The sequence below is a fragment of the Gobio gobio genome (genome assembly GCF_949357685.1).
Source record: "Gobio gobio genome assembly, chromosome: 7".
Classification (NCBI taxonomy): Eukaryota; Metazoa; Chordata; class Actinopteri; order Cypriniformes; family Gobionidae; genus Gobio; species Gobio gobio.
Window position 1 is genome coordinate 5645519 of NC_137103.1, and position 20078 is coordinate 5665596.

Consider the following 20078-nt stretch of genomic DNA (forward strand, 5'->3'; position numbering starts at 1 on the left):
ATAATGTTGTTAATAACACATCACCTTTACAATCAGAGATTAGACACTAGATGAGATCAGTGAATCAACCGCTAAATGATGTTTATGTTACAAATTAACCTTTCAACAAAACATACATATACAATTTAAATATGGAAAACAGAAGCTCAAGGGCCAATCAAGTCAATTGACCTTTATTTCTATAGCGCTTTATACAATACAGATTGTTTCAACACAGCTTTACAGAGATAAAACAGTAAAATAATGATCAATGATGCAAACAAGTCCATTCTGCGGTAAAGCTGCTCTATAAAGAAAATAGTGTCATTGTTCAGCTGAAGTCAGTTCAGAGTTCATTCAGTTCAGTTCAGTAACTGTGTCTATAAAGTAGATCTGGAGGTTTGTTCAACAGAGTTTAGTTCCAGTTGTAACTGAACACACCTTATTTAACTAATAAAGGTTTTTGCATTTGCTATTGTAGAATCTGAACTCAGCATGAATGAGGCTTTATGACGCTTTATAGACTTGCAGATAAACCGGTTCTGCACACGTCACTCAAACACAGAACCAGGAAGCAGAAATCACATGACTTCAGGGAAAGAGAAACTGAAGTGTAGTCGAGCTGGTGTGTGTTTGTGTCTCTGTGTTCATTCAGTAAAATGGCAGAAGCCAGATTTTCTCAGGATGAGTTCATGTGTTCAGTGTGTCTGGATCTCCTGAAGGATCCAGTGACCATCTCGTGTGGACACAGTTACTGTAAGAGCTGTATTACAGGCTGCTGGGATCAGGAGGATCAGATGAGAGTCTACAGCTGCCCTCAGTGCAGACAGACCTTCAGTCCAAGACCTGCTTTAGCTAAAAACACCATGATGGCTGAAGTGGTGGAGAAACTGAAGAAGACTAAACTTCCTGCTGACTGTTACGCTGGAGCTGGAGATGTGCAGTGTGACGTCTGTACTGGAAGAAAACACAAAGCCGTCAAGTCCTGTCTGGTGTGTCTGGAGTCTTACTGTCAAACTCATTTTGACCGTCATGAGGACTATCACTCCCGTAAGCCACATAAAGTGACCGATGCCACTGGGCGACTGCAGGAGATGATCTGCCAAACTCATGATAAACTCCTGGAGGTTTTCTGCCGCACTGACCAGAAGTTTATATGTCTGCTGTGTACGATGGACGAACATAAAAACCACGACACTGTATCAGCCGCAGCCCAGAGGACAGAGAAACAGGTATGAAATCACACACTGATCAAATAATGCTGACACTATTTATACTGGCACCATATGATCAGGAAACATCATTCACACTGCAGACGTCAGCAGAAGTCAACAGGAGCTGGAAGTGGACTTTCACCGCTGAGCGTACAGATGTTAAGAGAAGACTTTGTTTGTGTCACTTTAAGCAGTAAAAGACTCATAAGATGTAGTTCAAGACTGTGCAGATCTGAAGGAAACAATGTCAAGATATGAGACATGAGAAAGTTAAAGATATGAAACTATGAGATATATAATCTATAATAACTTAAGGGGTTAGTTTACCCAAAAATGAAAATTCTGTCATTAATTACTCACCCTCATGTCGTTGGACACCCGTAAGACCTCCGTTCATATTCGGAACACAAATGAAGATATTTTAGTGTAAAGCTGATGCTGAGAAAGGCTTCAGATAGGCCTCCATTGGCATTCAGCACATTTACACTCACAAGACCCATAAAAGGCTCTTAAAACGTCGTTACAAAGTCCATCTCACCACAGTGACTCTACAATAATTTTACGAAGCGACGACAATAGTTTTTGTGCGCAAAAAAAATCAAAATAACGACTTTATTCAACTTGTTCTCGTCTTCCGTGTGTGCCTCCACGACGCATGCGTGAGAATATGACGTAGCGCCGGCGTTCGGGAATCCATGAAATGCACACTTTAGTCCCATTTTGAGAACTACGCCGAGACCTAAAGCACGATCAATGTAGAATTCAACAGCTTAGACACGCGCGTCTTCCTCTGCTTGTACACAAATCTCTTCTGGGTCATGTGTCCGAACGCCGGCGCTACGTCATATTCTCGCGCATGCGTCGTGGAGGCACACACGGAAGACAAGAACAAGTTGGTTAAAGGTGTTATTTAGATTTTATTTGCACACAAAAACTATTGTCGTCGCATCGTAAAATTATTGTAGAGTCACTGTGGTGAGATGGACTTTGTGACGACGTTTTAAGTGCCTTTTATGGGTCTTGTGAGTGTAAATGTACTGAATGCCAATGGAGGCCTATCTGAAGCCTTTCTCAGCATCAGCTTTACACTAAAATATCTTCATCTGTGTTCCGAATATGAACGGAGGTCTGACGGGTGTCCAACGACATGAGGGTGAGGAATTAATGACAGAATTTTCATTTTTGGGTGAACTAACCCTTTAAGTGGATAAAATGATCTTCATTGTGTGTTATAAATCATCATAATCTTAATAGTTATAACCACACATAGGTAAGTATTATTACTGTTGTTCTGATTATTCATGAGATGACACAACACATTATAAGGTTGTTTATAAGGCATTATGCATGTGTTATAATGCACTAAGAATATCCTTATAATGGATTATAAACACAAGCTTCATAGAAAGTGTTAGCAAGCAAAAGCTCCCATGATGCTCTAGTGTGCGCAGTATAAAGTGGCGTCTCTGTCATTGGTTTGTGCTGCAGAAGCGGCTGAAGGAGACGCAGAGGTCGTTCCAGCAGAGAATCCAGCAGAGAGAGAAAGATCTTCAGCAGCTGAGAGAGGCTGTGGAGGCTCATAAGGTGAGTCTGGAGAAGAAGAGAAGTTTGAGAAGTGTCAGTCAGGACTCACTGAAGCCACTGTGTGATTGTGATGTGTGTCCTAACAGCGCTCTGCACAGACAGCAGTGGAGGACAGTGAGAGGATCTTCACTGAGCTCATCCGCTCCATTGAGAGAAGCCGCTCTGAGGCCACACAGCGGATCAGAGATCAGGAAAAGACTGCAGTGAGTCGAGCTGAAGGACGACTGGAGCGACTGGAGCAGGAGATCAATGATCTGAGGAGGAGAGACGCTGAGCTGGAGCAGCTTTCACACACACAGGATCACGTCCATTTCCTGCAGGTAACAGAGATCTAGAAGAACAAGAGACTCACAGAGAAACATTTCATGAGAGCAGAATGTACGGTGGCTGAGAGAGCTCAACGCGCTGCAAATGAAGAAAACACATGCAAATAGAAAAAACACCAGCAAATAAAGAAAACATCTTCATCAGTTTTACAACATATGCGCTGCAAAAGTTCACAACATGCAAATACAAAAACGCAGCTGCAAATAGGCCTGCTCATAATGCACATACGATCAGAATGTTAAAATAAACAAACACCTTTCAGGTGCAGCCCACCGAAGACTAATGGACGTCAATTGCTGGTGTTCCCTTATAACACTTTCGTTTTGGTATGCCAGTCCCGGCGCCAGGACAAACGATTTGGGGTATTATTTTGTGTTAAAAAATATTATTCATAAATTATTAATAATTAATAATATATATTTTTTATAATTTACTTGATTTTATGACTCAAATCCCAATTAATTATTCACTGCAGAAAGTGAAACTAAAAGTCAGCGATGAGAGCTCTTCTTCAACATGTTCTGATAACACTATTTAACCTAAATTTATGTATTATTATTTCCCTTGTGGCCCGTAGTTAAAAGAAATGAGAACAGATAGGTGTTATACAAGTTTTTTTTTGTTTTTTTTTTAATGAGGAGTTAGCTAATCTTATTACAGCACGTCAGTTATTATAGTATTTGCATGTGTTGTGGACTTTTGCAGCGCGTTTCTCTATTCGCATGTGTTTTCTTCATTTGCAGCGCGTTGAGCTGTCTCGGCCACCGTAAGAATGAGCCGTTGATCTGTGTGTTGGGTTATTATATAATCATCCGTCAGACGCTCATCTGATCGTCTTCTTTTGAAAGAGACGCACTTACAGATGCAGTTCAGCTCTGGAAATCTCTTAACCGCTTCACTGTCACACCCTTCTTGAGAATAGACGTGAAAATGCACTATCCAAACTTCAATGCCTGTAATTCACTTCAAAAAATGAAAGTATGAAAAAGTTGTGGAAGTTTAATTCGACTGTAAATTAAATATACTGGACTAAATGTTATTTTATATAAAATATATATTTTATCAAAACATTTTTACTCCAAAATTGTTAAAAATCGAAGCCATATGAGTTGTTCCAAATTAGAAGTTGGTGTCACAAAAATTGAAGCTCCCATGAGATTTTGTTTAGGCGTTGTACCAGAAATAGCCACCAGGTGTCGTCCACATTCTCCTGTAACAAATCAATACATTTCTGCCCAAATATCACTTCAATCACAAAACAGTCACCAAATATGAACCTTTGTGCCTCAGACCTTTCCGATGACATGTGTTTTGTCAAGATTAGAAAAAGGTTTTGATTTATAAAGCAGTTGAAATAAATTGTGTAATATGAAACCTGACACCGCCCACTAGGGGAGGAGCCGCTAGAAGAATTTAAAGTGCCGTTTCCATGGTAACACAACATCCAATTTCACAGGATGAATTTTGAGTTTGTAAGCTTTGAAATGATAAATTTATGATCATTACTAATTAAAAAAAGAGCGCTAAGTGTCCCGCTGCTTGAGTCTCAGTCGCGCAGTCCCACGTCTCTGGACTAATTTGCCTAATCTTCACGGTTCTTTAGACCGCAGTGGAAACTAGGGCTGAAACCATTCATCGAGTTACTCGATTAACTCGATTACAAAAATTCCTCAAGGCAAAAACTCTGCCTCGAAGCCTCGTTAAACTCCTATGACGCGCTCTATACGTGCAGGAATCTGATTCACACGGACCTGTTCAATGTTCAGGAAGCACACCATAGCGCGAGATACATTTTGAATTTAGTTGGCGCGATGGCGGAGAGTAAAGATGTCCATAAACGGCAGAGAATGTCTAAAGTTTGGGATCATTACATTCTTAAAAAAGAAGAGAACAAGGTGCAATGTGTCTACTGCAAAGTAGACCTGGCGTTCCACAGCAGTGCGACTTCAATGGTAATGTAGCCTAAGCCTATACATTGATGTTCGCTGATTTTAATCCCATACTGTATTTGCAGCGATGTCGTGATGCGGTTTGACTAGATATGATGTTTAGCTTTGATGTTTTTAAGTAGTAAACGTATTCACGTTCAACTGCAAGAGAGTATAGCCTAAAAAAAGAACCCCTTCACACACACACACACACACACACACACACACACACACATGTTTGTTTTTGTGAAATGTGAGGACATTCCATAGGCGTAATGGTTTTTATACCGTACAAACCGTATTTTCTATCCCCTTACACTGCCCCTGCCCCTAAACCTAACCCTCACAGGAGACTATGCAGTTTACTTTCTGTGAAAAAAACCTTGTTCTGTGTGATTTATAAGCATTTTGAAAAGTGAGGACATGGGGAACGTCCTCATATTTCACCCTCTTTTTGTAATACCTATGTCATACCCATGTCATTATACACATTTGTGTCCTGATATTTCACGAAAACATGCCCACACACACACACACACACACACACACACACACACACACACACACACACACACACACACACACACACACAAGTTTACCATAGCAAATAGGCTCACCCCAGAAATGATATATTATTTGTTAGTAGCCTAATGGTAAATGCTGCAGGTGTAGAAATCTACATAAACAGATATTTACTTTGATGTCAGGGCTAGATTACAGCATGAAACCAGTTGTGCATATTAATAAATTAAATTGCTTTTCCTCTTCATTTTCGTTATGCATTATTTGTTTTGGTTGTTTAAAAACACACACACACACAACATTTTTTGTATCCGATTAATCGATCGATTAAGTGCTAGATTAATCGATTACAATAATAATCAGTGGTGGGCTGTCAGGGTCTTCTCTGCTGGCCCTGTCAAAATCAAAAATATATATATTTTTTCATAATTAAATGAATGTGTCTGAACGAGTCTAAATTCAATTGCTCTCTATTTCAGTACGTTACAATTATATTTCCAGAAAGAATGTGGTTATTTTTTGTGAGGCTGAGCTGTATTTTTCATCTAAACGCATCACAGCTCTGTGGACCAGCACTAGTGGAATAGCGAGCCTTCAGTTGAAGCTGCCATTTTTCATTGGGTCATAACTTTGACTGACGTGGGTCATCAGCCAATCAAATGTTGATGTGTAGTGATAGAACGCCCCAGAGGCCCAGCGATGTGTCTGCGCTACCCCCGCTGATGTCATCAGCTGTTTGAACTTTTCTCAGGTTGTGAGGGATCTATGTGAAATAAGCTATGGCCGCTGCGGATGACGGGCTGCGTGAGCTTCGTGTGCATCCTGATGTAAAGCTGGTAATGTTAGCTGACACGCTGTGTTTATCTGCGTCTCTTTTGATGTTCTTGTTGGTCTGTGTTTTTGTTTGTTTGTTTAAGAGTGTTTGTGCCAGTGAGTTGATTTTGATTCATTTCACCAGTTGCCTAAACGGTATTTATTCTATACAGTGATTAGCACTGCAATATACTTTATTATTATGACAATACTGTAAGGTGGAAAATAATCAAAGATATTTGAAATGGAACAAAATCATCTGCTTTGCTCTTAACTGCCATCGTCCTGATCATGATATTGAAATTGACTCAACCCCCTCCCCCTTAACGCCATCAGAAGGGCCAGTTGGAGTTTCTAAGAACAAAAGAATGACTGGCCGGCTGGCCAAAAGGTTAACACCTTTGATACAATGGGGGAAGTTTTGTCTGATTGGTTACTTTCAAATGTCTCACGGTTTGGTCTGATTGGTCAGTTTTACAAGAGTCAGATTTGAATTTGGTGACTTCAGGGAAGAGGATAAAAGAGGATTTCATCTGTAGCTCGCTCTTTTTGGTTTCTCTGGCTTTTCTCTGGAGAGAGCTGTTCTTTAGCTCTCTCCCTTTTTCTCTCTCTCTCTCTTTCTCTCTCTCTCTCTCTTTCTCTCTCTCTCACAGGTAACATTCTAGGCAGAGGCCTACAGAGCATAATTAATGGTTTATGTTTTACATCTATTTGAAACTATTTAGAGTGTAACCATAACTAGAATTTGTGTTTCCTTTTAGAAGAGATTTATGTCTATGATGTAATTGACATTTTACATTTACTTGATTGTTAATAAATTGTTACATTTTGATCCTTTCTGAATTAATCTGTAATTATTAACTATCTGCAATGTGGAACGTTATAATTGCAACAAAGGGTTAAAACGGAACGATCAAATGTATGATTAACTATCAAATATAGATGACCAAACAACCGGTTGGGATTCTCTTCTAAATGCGACCACTATGATAAATGGAGTCAGATAAAGAATATTATAATCAAATCCATTCTTCCAGCTGAGACACTGAACGCGTAAGGCCTTCACCGCGGTTCGCTACCGATCATTGGAGCGAATTCATGCGGTCCTACAATACCGAGAAGACTTCAAGAACTCAAATACACCATATATTGTCTCAGACGTGTGTTTATTGTCTTATATATATTTATTTGTTCTTGATTTTGCATAAGTCCCTTACAAAAATTAAGAAATTGATATCACAGATTTTCATAATAATAATAATATATTTTGTAATGAAAATATATTATTTTTAGCCACAGGCTGTCTGCATGTTAACAGGTTTAACTGCATTTTTTTTGTAAAATTATTTATTTATTTATATATAATTATATATATATTATTATTATATTGTTATATTTATTCTTAAATACTCAATTTTTATAATAATGAAAATTTTATTGTAATAGTAATATTTCTTATTTTGTTAAATATTATTAAATATATTATTAGCAATAATAAAAAATAATAATAATAATGATTATTATTAGTCATATATAAGCACAAAATATATATATATATAATTACACATTTTAAATTGAAATTTTAACAAGAATAATCGTAATTTGATATTTTCCCCAAATCCTAACAGGATCCAGATCTGAACTCATTTATAGTAAATTGATTGTCTGGTTTCCTTTCTATTGAGATTCTAGTTTGTCGTTTCTCTCTCCTCATCACTCGCTGCCCGATCACTAATAAAAAACCTCGCTCTGTTTTCACTCTGTGCTTTTAAATAATGACAATCTCTAGACACGCGACGCATTCAACCAACAATAAATGGACAAAGCTTAGAATAAAATGAGAAATGTTATAATATTTCCTTTAATAATACAACAGTATTGCTCCTTCACTTTCAATAATGCAACAGTAGCCGATTATTATTCAATAAAACTTAAAGAGCTTTATTAACAGTGAAACATGAGAAGAATGAAGCTGATGCTGTGAAAGTGCTGGATTGAGGAGAGTCACTAACACTGCATGAAAAGTGGGATTTTCGTCAGTATGTGACACTGTAGATTGCCGTGAAACTTCAGGTTTACGACTGTGCACGGCAATTTGCAGGCAACACCGAAAACTGCCGTAAATTGTCGGAAATTGACGTGGGCCTTGCTTGGCAGTTTTCCCCCCATGACCCCCCCTCCCCTTAATTCTAGGGGAGGCTTTATCATGTAAATGAACATGCTGTGAGCTACACATATGCAAATCAGAGTAGCAGCAGGGGGAGTTTTATCTAGGTTCTGAATTTTTTTGACTAAAACAAGTTTAAAGTTTAAGTTAAAATGTTAACTTAAATTTAAGTTAAATGTACTCGTTTTAGTACACATTACTACATTTTTAGGGCAACCAGTTTGCTCCAATTTTTTAAGTAGATTCAACTTGTCCGGGCTCACAGTGTAGATTAATTACTCTGTATGTCATTAGCAATAACCAATGTTATGTAAAAAAAATAAAAAAATACAGGACAGCAGTTCATGTCTTCAACCTTTAGAGAGGTTATGTGATGCAACAAGACAATGAACCAAAGCACACAAATAAATCAAGTAAAGCATACAGTTTACATACCAACATTAATTTTTCCACCCTGCACTGTGAATGATTTTTTAAATGGCTATTAATCATAAATGTGAAAAGTACAAGTTTGTGTGTTTATAGTTAAGTCAGATTGTGTTTTTCTGTAATTGTCATTTAAATTGAGCTCACACCACATTTTATGAATTATCAATGCAGATTTTCAAGAGGTGGTTTCCTGGACAGGGTTTAAATTATGCCAAGAGTAGGCCTTAATCTATTTAATGGTGAGTTAAAAAATTGTTGCCTGGAACAAAGATTAAGCACAGATTACTAACACCTGGACTATGAGTCCTGAACTAAAATAAACTGGATTCATTTACAGTTTTATCTAATTGCTTACACACAATTTCTGAAAATATGGCTCCATTTCTTGTAACTCTACACACAAAACATCAGACATCTCTTGCAAAAGCAACACTTTGTGCAAAACTATTTTAACTATTTCCAAAAATGTTGTTTTTGCATATATCTAACTACACACAAATATGCACAACTGAGGAATTTACAGTTGAACTGAAATCAACTGAACTGAATCAACACTGAAGTCACTTGAGCTGAATATTGACACTATATTGGCTTGTTAGAGCCGGTTTACAGCAGAATTTGTTTTGAACTTGTTACTGAAGCTGCTATGAAACAATATATTTTGTTGTATGCATATTCTTTCTTTCTCAAACCTTAGTTTTGATTTCTAAGTGATCAATTTATGTATGTGTTTTCACACATGATCATTGGCTGTATGGGTCCTCAGTAAATGAATGTGGCATTTAAATGGCAAAAGTTATTATTGTCTCTATAACTTATGGCTTCCTAAAGACACGTTTATGGGTAAATAAAATATTAATAATATAAATAAAATGAATATCAAAACATATTTTAAATATAATGAAGTCATTTTATTATAGCACTCATCAGATGTTCCTGGAAACAAAACAGAGACAGAACAGTATAAACAAACTATACAACAAACTAAACACCAAATTACAAAAACATTATTATGTGAAAGTGAATAAAGTTGTGTGTGTTTTCAGTTATAAATATGTGCTGTGTAAATTAGCCTATACTTTTAGAAATTATATATAGCCTAACTTTAAAAAACAAACAATAACCCATATAGATAAATTATAATAATTGTATAATATTAAGCATTTACTTAATATACATTGTAACATTAGGCTACTTTACTCTAGCACAGTAGTCAGTTAAGCAATTAATTAATATCTTATATTAATATGTATGTAGCCTAGGCTATATCTAAAGGTAAGTCTGCTTTAAAAAAAAAAATATTACACTTCGACATGTACAGAATGTGCGCGTTAAGAAACACGTTCAAATGTGTCTTCTTAACATGTTAAAACTGTGCGTGAAGCGGAAAACAGGGCGTGTTGAAGGTTGAAACGATCATAAGTCACGCGTTTCGTATAAAGAGATTTGGCCCCGGGCGCGTTCCATATCAGAGCCCTAGTCCAATGAGGTGCGAGGTCGAGGTCATGGCCATGACGCGTAGAAGACGAGCTTTAAACTATTTTTTTAATGTTTTTTGCTGCTTTCCTTTTTCGTGATCAACAATGACAGGACACCGTCTTCAACTCAATCTCTGCATGGACGCGACGAACTTTTTGGACTCATTTTCAGGAGGCTGTCTTCGTCTTCATAACTCTGAGGCAAACTGCAGGCGCTATGAACCACAGCATGGGTAATGTAACATTACGATTTAAAGAATATGCTTTTATTCAGCTGTATAAGGAAATGGATGCGTTAATAGATCCGAGCTTAAAACTGCACATTTTGTTTACACAGACTATCCTCGCCTCCTAACGAAGCCGTGAGCTCTTATCTGCTTGGAGCGATTTCCACGAGTCCAGATTTAACCGCTGATCATGACGAAATTGTGTGTAAGTAACTTCTAATGTGTTTCTCATTCCTTGTTTAATTTTACCGTGACTGTTTTTATTAATACCAGTCTCATGTAATTGTTTTCCAGCTGCCTGTAAGACGTATTATGAATCGACACGCCGGAGCTTCAGATACAAACAACCTGAAACTGCGAAGTTTAGCTCGGAGTCGATCAAGAAGAAAAAGGGTAAGATTTATTATATTAGATCCGTTTTTTGTCAATGTGAGTATTTTTCAGGTTGCTTATTGTCTTTATGGATTGTATTACAGTTGCTGGAAGCAAGAGTGTGCTGGATGAGGTGGACGTTTGGAAGTGCGCGACCATTGAACTCATGTTTGACGAGGAAGACGGCTTTGTTGACGGGGTGTCTGGATGGATTGTGCGGCCACCGCGCTCTCGCAGCCTGGAGCTCGCCGAACTTTACGTTACGAGACATTACTGCTGCACTGTACATAGTTGTGTGTTTAACAATAAAGCTCTTTCTTTGAGTAAACCGCTGTGTTTTATAAATGAAGCCCTTTCTTTGAATGAACAGCTGTATGCTTATAAATGAAGCCCCTTGTTTGAATAAACGGCACGGTCCGTATAATTTTCCCATATATTCCTTGATGGTATGAATACTTCATAGCACAATAACATTAATATAAAACAAATTATTACAACATAAATTATATATGTATTATTATTATTGGGGTTTACATTTATAATGAGCCAGGGGGACCAATAATGATTGGTTTGCAGTGATCTGCCAACCAATCACGAGGGATTTTTCTTTTTTAAATGTAGTGGCTTCAGCCAATACTGAGTGAGTAAATTCAAGTCTGGCCGTTGACTCTCTGGTTTCGCTGCTATTCATATGCAAATTAGAGGTGTCGCACCTCCGCGCGGTCTCTCAGCGGGGGGCTCTCCACCTACGTCATGGTTCGTTTACGACAATTTGTGGCACAGACGAACGCGACGTTCGCTGCCTCTAAATTGTCGAAAACTGCCGAAAATTAGGGAGATTTCCAGGAGTATACAGGCGTTTACGGGGTCGAAAATCCCACTTTTCATGCAGTGTAAAGATCAACAAGAGCCGCTCAAATCTGACAGTAGTGCAGGTTATTGGCTGAAGTGTGGAGGTGATGAGCTTTGATTTCTGTTTTCTGTAGAGTTTCCAGTCTCTCTCAGCTCCTCCTGAATCTACAGACGTCAATGACAATCCCTTCAGTTCTCTCTCCTCTTTTGATGGCGTGAGAGAATCTGTCCGTCAGCTGAGAGACAAACTGGAGGATTTCTGCAAAGAGGAGCTGAAGAAGAAGAAGATCTCTGACAGAGGTAAAGTCCTGGAGATTCATCTGCTCTCAGAAATCATCCTCCATCATCTCATATCATGTAGAAGATCATATTAGAAATGTCTTAGGAACGGATGCAGGGATCATTTTCTCTTGACATGATAATCACACTCTTCATGTCTGTTGATTTCCACAGTCATTGTTCCCAGGACCAGGAACGACTTCCTACAATGTAAGTCACTGAGAAAACAAGCAGAAAAACTCACTGAGTGTGTTCATGTTCTTCCTGGAGAAGGAGAAAGAAAACATGACAGAAGAGTTTTAGAGTTGATCATGTGATCTCTGGTAAACTGTACTGAGACACTGCTGATATATTGAACATGAAGAGTTCAGCTCCATTAAAAGATCAGACAGATTCATCATCCCTGATTCTGTTTTATCTCCGTCAGATTCCCGTCCGCTGACTCTGGATATGAACACAGCGAATAAACTCCTCCGTCTGTCTGAGAGGAACAGAGAGATTACTGACACTGGCACAGTCCAGCCGTATCCTGATCATCCAGACAGATTTGATGTGTATCCTCAGGTGTTGTGTAGAGAGAGTGTGTGTGGAGAGAGTGTGTGTGGAGAGAGTGTGTGTGGAGAGAGTGTGTGGAGAGAGTGTGTGTGGAGAGAGTGTGTGTGGACGCTGTTACTGGGAGATTGAGTGGAGTGGTGTTGTGTGTATATCAGTGTCATATAAGAGCATCAGCAGGAAGGGATTGGGTAATGAGTGTTGGTTTGGATCTAATGATCAGTCCTGGAGTTTGTTCTGCTCTTCCTCCAGTTACTCATTCAGACACAATAACATACAGACTGAACTCCCTGTAAAGCCCATCAGTGGTAGAATAGGAGTGTATGTGGATCACAGTGCAGGAACTCTGTCCTTCTACAGCGTCTCTGACACAATGAGCCTCATACACACAGTCCAGACCACATTCACACACACACTCTATCCTGGGTTTGGGTTTAGGGTTTGGTCTGGATCATCAGTGAAACTGTGTTGATGAATCAGAATAGACTGTAGAGAGATTCTACCCATAATGCTTTGAGCTGCATGATAAATCATAAACACTGAGATGTCTCTGACTTTCTCTTCATGACATTAATAGGTCACTCTTTATTTGAAGGTGTCGTTGTTACAGTGTAATTATATATATTTATTATTCATTAACAACATGTTCTTACTATAGGGTTCGGGTAGGATTAGGGTTTGGTTGAGGGTTAGTTCCATGTAATTATGCATCCTAAACTGTTGTTATTATTATGGTAAATATAAAATATGTCAAATATATAACAAGGACACTGTAAAATAAAGTGTTAGCCATTAATACTATAGCTGAGCTTCTGTTAGAGCCGGTGTGGTTGAGTAACGCCGGTTTCACACCGCACGCGTTAGCAGGGCGTAAGCAGCACAGGAGCGGAGCGTATGGAAGGCGGGAGCCGCGCGCACATTTTGTGCTTTCACACTGGCAGCGTTTGTCACGCGCAGCTGAACTGCAGCTTGTATATTGCAAATCCAGACGAATATCGTCCATTGTCACCTTTCCCGGTGTTCTCCCCCGACCCCTGTCTGTCTCGTGCTTTGATTTATGATGGGCAGCATGCTTCCTCCACGTCTAAAATAAGTAAATAAATATATAATATATATATATATATATATATATATATATATATATATATATATATATATATATATATATATATATATATATAATAAATAATAATATATATATATATATATATATATATATATATATATATATATATATATATATATTATACATATATATATATATATATATATATTTATATATATATATATTATATATATATTTTTTATATATATTATATTTATTTTATATATATATATTATTTATATGTATATATATATATATATATATATATATATATATATATATATATATATACATATATATATATATATATATATATATATGTATATATATATATGTATATATATATATATATATATATATATATATATATATATATATATATATATATATATATATATATGTATATATATGTATATATATATATATATATATATATATAATAGATATAATATATATAAAATACATATAATATATATAAAAAATATATATATAAAAAAAAAAAAAAAATATATATATATATATATATATATATATATATATATATATATATATATAAATATGTAGTTTACATGATAAAAGTAACCTTTAAAATTAAGATAAGCCTCTAGTTTTAATCATTTAAACAGACCTTTCAAGTTTGGGCATAAACTTCTGGCAGTGTTGTGTTTTCGTGTATTTTATAAATTTTTTCACAGCGCTGGATGTCATTTGGTGATCGTGAAACACACGGGACACTTCACTACATGATTTCAGGGTGAAATGTGTTATTTTCCATGTTAATCAGGTCAGTTTGGATGGCTACAACTGTTGTGAGCACTGTCATTTTTGCTACAATGTCAATAAAAAAATAAAAGTACCTGATTACACAACATGCTGTTTTTATTTTTGTATTTAAAACCCAAATAGAGGAAACAATATATTATAAAACTGTAGATAGTGGACTAAATATTAATATTAATACATATAAAAATGAATTTAATTATTATATTAATAATTCATTAATTACATAGATCTTGCCTCCGCATTAACCCCCGTCCACTTTAAAATTCTGACCAATCACACAATAGTTCTCGGACACACACAAGAAAAACGTTCTGCTCAGACGATGTGTCGAGAACGAGCTGCGAGAACTCCCAAACCAGGCCCTGGGAGCGAGAACTTTTTTCTCTCTTCTTGCGGAGTATGTAGCGGCCTTTACTATGCCACAAGCATGTTAAAAGAAGTGACAACTGATGTAAGGCAAATATGAACAAATTTTGAAAACACAAAAAAACAAGAGATTATTAAAACTCATATGTACTACTGGACAGGACTTTCCGACTGCAACTGAAAGAGAGGAAAGTGAAATTGAGGTCAACAGCTGCATGACCCAAGACATAAAAGCCCGTGTTACCAAAATACAGGAAACAAGTGAGTAATACAGCATATAAATTGCAAGTTATGGTGTAAATTAAGTTTGATGGTTTGCTATTACGATAATGTTTATGTTTTAAGAACCCTGCATCCACAAATCAAACTAATGCAGTGGGTCCAGTGTGACCTGTGCAACAAATGGTTACACACAGATTGCGCTGGAATTAACCCTATAGCAATTCTTAAAGAGACACCCTTCAGCTGTGGATGTGATCGAGAACAGCCATATTCTTTTCAAAGGTTAGCAACAGAACCATAACACAAGCAAAAGCTCACTTAACTACTTTTAATGCATATGTCTATTTTACAGCACACACACAGCATTGAGACAGGGGCTTTTGGTCAACGCAGTGAAGGATGAAGAAATTGTGGTCATTGTTATGAAAACCGTTAAATAAATTGGCACAAAAACATACGAGACATGTACTAACATCAAGATTAACATATAACATTTATAAATAGTAATATTGTGCTGAAAAACAACTTTTTTTCTTTTGTAGAAACTGCATAATGACATCACATCTGGTGCTGTAAAATCCCACAGGATGTTTTTACATAAGCACCAAATTATGCACCAAACTGAAAAATCTGTGCAACCTACGGATCTCTATTTTTAATCAAGAACAGGTACAAAAAAACATACCAAATTTTACTTATTTTTGTAGATTCATGTTACACCACTGGAATGTAATGAAATGATTCTTAGATGCTGAATTTCTTTGAAACACTGATAAGTTAAATATTTTGTTGGTAGAGAAGGCTTTATACTCGCAGCTCAACAGCGGCTGAGACTGGATGCCACTGATCAGCGAGAGGAGCCGCGTGCAGGAGCCGCAAACGGAGACGTGAAGTCGGACACTTTCTGCTTCCCGCAGTGACGCTCGCGCTGTGTTTGCACACTTTATCAGCTGAAGTGAAATAAATGCAATATTTGGCAATACACAGATGTTTCAGAGACATTGTTGTCATGTAATACTTTATGTACTGCTTAATACAGCGTGTGTTTGTACAAGAATAAAGTTTTTATAGCATAACATAACTCACTAAAACTAAACTTATTTAAAAAACGAACACTTGAAATGAAATCATCGTAATAAAAACTGCCTAAAATGACAGAAACCATCTTTAGGAAACAATTATTTGAAGTGTAATTGAATTGTTTAGTGTGTCTCGCGTCCATTCTAATACATGGAGAGGTGGGGTTTAGGAGCTGTACTGGGACCAGCCACCAGGGGGCGATCGTGGCGCGGAAGCTTCAGTTTCTGACAGGAGCACTACAGGCTTGATACGTCACTGTCACGTGGCGTCGCCGCTGCCTCAAGTCGGACAACATTTCTAACCTGCATGCACTGCCTCAAGTCAGCCGCCGATCGGTCTGAGCATCGCTGGGTGAAGTCGAACAAGCCTACAGACTGGCAGCTTGCCACCACCCACTGACAGGTCACATGATCTCCCAGTGGCGGCTCCTCCCAGCCAGTTGAAGATTGAACCCCTGCTGCAAAATCGCTTACTTTTATGAGTGATTTTATTAGTTTTAAGCAGGGCTCTGAACCGGTTCAAGGAACGAAAACGAAAACCGGAAACAAACTAAATTTTAAGAGGAACAAAAACGAAAACGAAATCAAAATCAATTTGAATCGTTCTGAACAGAAACGTTAATTTGAAATGACCATTAACCGGTTAATAACGTTATTTTATCATTCTCTTTAATATTTTAATTTGGCAGTGACCAATAATGAATAGAGTAGTAGCTACAGCATGTGACATTGACGGATCAAGCGTGAGTGAAATGCGCGCGCACCATCATCTATGAATCTACCGGTAACGCAAGTCAGTGTGAGCGCGCATTTTCATGCCTTAGGTACATTTCTTTCCCCGCTGAGGTCATCAATGAAAGCGCAGGTATTGGAGGACATTCCTTTCGTATGTTTAAATAAGCAGTACGGACTTTAAGCTCAAATAGACTGATTTAGGCTAGTTTATGGATTCCGTTTAAGCCTATCCAAGTAGGCTACTAGCATCTATCAAACATTTTTCCTATAGTCTTTCAGATTGCCAATACAGCTCAATGTTTTCTATATAGACGGTTGATGCTTCGCATTAAATGGTATGTTAGATTGCATTAAATGATCAAGCTTTATTAGCTGACTGAATTTGATTATGGGATGCAAGGACGTGTTGCGCAGTGTTTGCTTTGAAAGTACCAGTTGACGGTGCATTAAAAGAGCAATGGTTATCCAGTTTATTTATTCTTTATTCATGCAATTTTTAAAACAAGTCGTGTTGAAAAAAAAGTTATGTACAAAGAATGTTATCACTCTTCTGAAAAGAATTAGGCATATAGAGGCCACTTTCCGCTCCATTAAAACAGGTCAATATTTGTCCCGCTGTTTATGCTTTGTAATTAATGCATGTATTTCTGTTGTGGTTTTAACAATGTTATGAAATAAATATTCAAGTTTAATTATCATGCGTTACATTATTATTGAGTGAAAATAAGTCTTTATTTATACATATTTGTTTAAAGTATAGGCTAAATTAAAATAACGTTATTAACCGTTATTTTTTCAAATCAAACCGTTTTCGGAACAGTAATGTTTAATGAGGAACGCAAAAACGGAAACGTTAAAATATCGATTCTGCTCGGAGTGAACCGATTGATATTTTTTTCCGTTTTTAAGCCCTGGTTTGAAGTGTTTTCTCCTACTTTGCGTTCTGCTGTTCCCTCTCATATTAGGGACTTTAAGCAACAGCTGCGAATGGAACGGCAACGGTGTTCTGACGTTGTATTGCGCATGCGCGACTTAAACTGCCACTCGCCGTAGCCGAGAACGTAAAAATCACTAAGCAAACGTAAACAAGACAGAGCAACGCAGATTTCATTCATTGAGCTGCAAAAAAAGTCATTCAAAAAGGCAAGAGAAGGGTTGCTTTTGGCATTAAATAATAATCTATTGTCAGAAGAAGAGTTTTTACTCTTGTATGATGTGAATAAGTCTAAAAACCTAGATTTACCTTGTAAGCAATACTTGCCTTTTAACCTTAATAACATGGAAGACGACGAATGCCTAAATGAATTTCGCGTCAGAAAATGTGACCTACCAATTCTGGCTGATGTTCTCGGGATTCCCAACGAGATCGATTGTGATCAGAGAAGTGTTGTGGGAGGAGTTGAGGCGCTGTGTGTGCTGCTTAAAAGGCTGATATACCCATGCCGGTATAGTGATATGATGCAAAGATTTGGTCAATGACAAGTTCCAGTCCTGTGCATGGCCACAAATGTGTGTGTGTGTATGCTTTTTTTTTTTTTTTTAAATATATATATATATTTTTAAATTACATTTTAACAGAGGGAAAGAAGCATGACTCAGGAATGCTGGTAGAATCTGGTCTATTGACACTGCTGGAACATCATGCCATGTCTGTAGATGGTCATCCAATGTGTGTGTACGGCGACCCAGCATACCCACTGCGTGTGCATGCTGAACGCTGAGCCGGTGTGTGTCATGATGCTCACTTGAGTTTGTTATTAACCAATTAGACTATAAAATTTTGATGTTTGAAAACCACCAAACTGACTCCAAACCAGCCCAAACCCATTTTTAACCGCACAATCAAATTCAAAACCGCCCAATCTGGCAACACTGATTTCAGAGCGTCAATCACGTGATTCGACCTGACAGCTCGTCCTCGCTGTAGGAAGCTACAGACACTGTTTTTGACGTGATTTAACATAATATGTTGATCGAACGGGTTGCAAAAATCTGCATATAATTAGGAAAGTGAGGATTGCGTTTATAACGGGATCTAACATAATATTTGATGGTGCCCAGGGCCCCTTAGATGTCATGTGCCCCTGGGCAAGTGACCAGTTGCCCTAATGGTTAATCCGGCCCTGACGGTTGCTAAGGGGCGGAAAACGAATGTTGTGGGAGGAGCCTATTTTACTAAAATGGCTATAACTGAACAACAAAATGAGATATATTTACCAAACTTGGTACACATGTTTATGGGCTGAGTCTTTGGTCACAATAAAAAAAAAATCGCGACGATTGAACACTTGGTGGCGCTATAACACGAAAAATATTACATAAGTCCTTTCTATGGAAATGTCCCTAGCCTTTACAGAATTATTACACGTGAAAAGCACTTTAGGGTTACAATTTCTTCATATTTTAAAATTAAACCATATTTGAACCTTCAAATCACACGGATGACATCTCTTGACCTTCTTCTATGAGGGTAGATTTGTTACGTTATTCCAAACAAATAGATTGTTATCCACAAATAAATGTAAAGAGATTCACAAAAAATAAATAAATTCACAAATAAATAGAATGAGATCCACAAATGTATGCAGGAGTTTCACAAAAATGAATGATTCAGAAAAAAATACAATGACATTTGTGAATAAAACAAATCCACAAATGTTTTTATGTCACAAACACAACTCTTCATTTGTGAATGGCTTCTTCTGCATTGGTGGATCTCTTCTTGCATATTTGTAAATCGCAGCTCGTGGATTTTGAAGCATTTCTAGCGTCTACACCATAGACAGTAAAAGAAATGGACACAGCGACACATAGACTTCACGGAGAAAAATTGAAGTCAGTTAGAAGCATCACTTCCTGATGGCTGATGTACTGCAGCCTCACCCTTACGAAAATTAACCATGGTTTTATTATAGTAAAAATGTAGTTAACCATGGTTTTTGGCTAATTGATTACCATTTATATAACCACAGTTTAACCACAAATACCATAGTTAAACGGTTAGAGTTGCAAAACCATGGTTAATTTGTGGTTACCATGGTTTAACTATAATAACCATGTTTTTT

At 37.3% G+C, this 20078-nt stretch overlaps 1 protein-coding gene across 1 annotated transcript in view; it reads left to right on the forward strand.

Moving 5' to 3' along the window:
• Positions 1–566: 566 nt before the first annotated feature.
• LOC307128683 (E3 ubiquitin/ISG15 ligase TRIM25-like) overlaps positions 567–20078 on the forward strand; it is a 50467-nt gene continuing 30955 nt past the window's right edge. Inside the window, exons 1-6 of the mRNA XM_079820626.1 lie at positions 567–1211; positions 2682–2777; positions 2864–3097; positions 12027–12192; positions 12346–12381; positions 12599–12852. Coding sequence (XP_079676752.1) covers positions 639–1211; positions 2682–2777; positions 2864–3097; positions 12027–12192; positions 12346–12381; positions 12599–12852 — 1359 coding nt within the window. The 5' untranslated portion in view covers positions 567–638. The remainder of the gene's footprint in view (positions 1212–2681; positions 2778–2863; positions 3098–12026; positions 12193–12345; positions 12382–12598; positions 12853–20078) is intronic.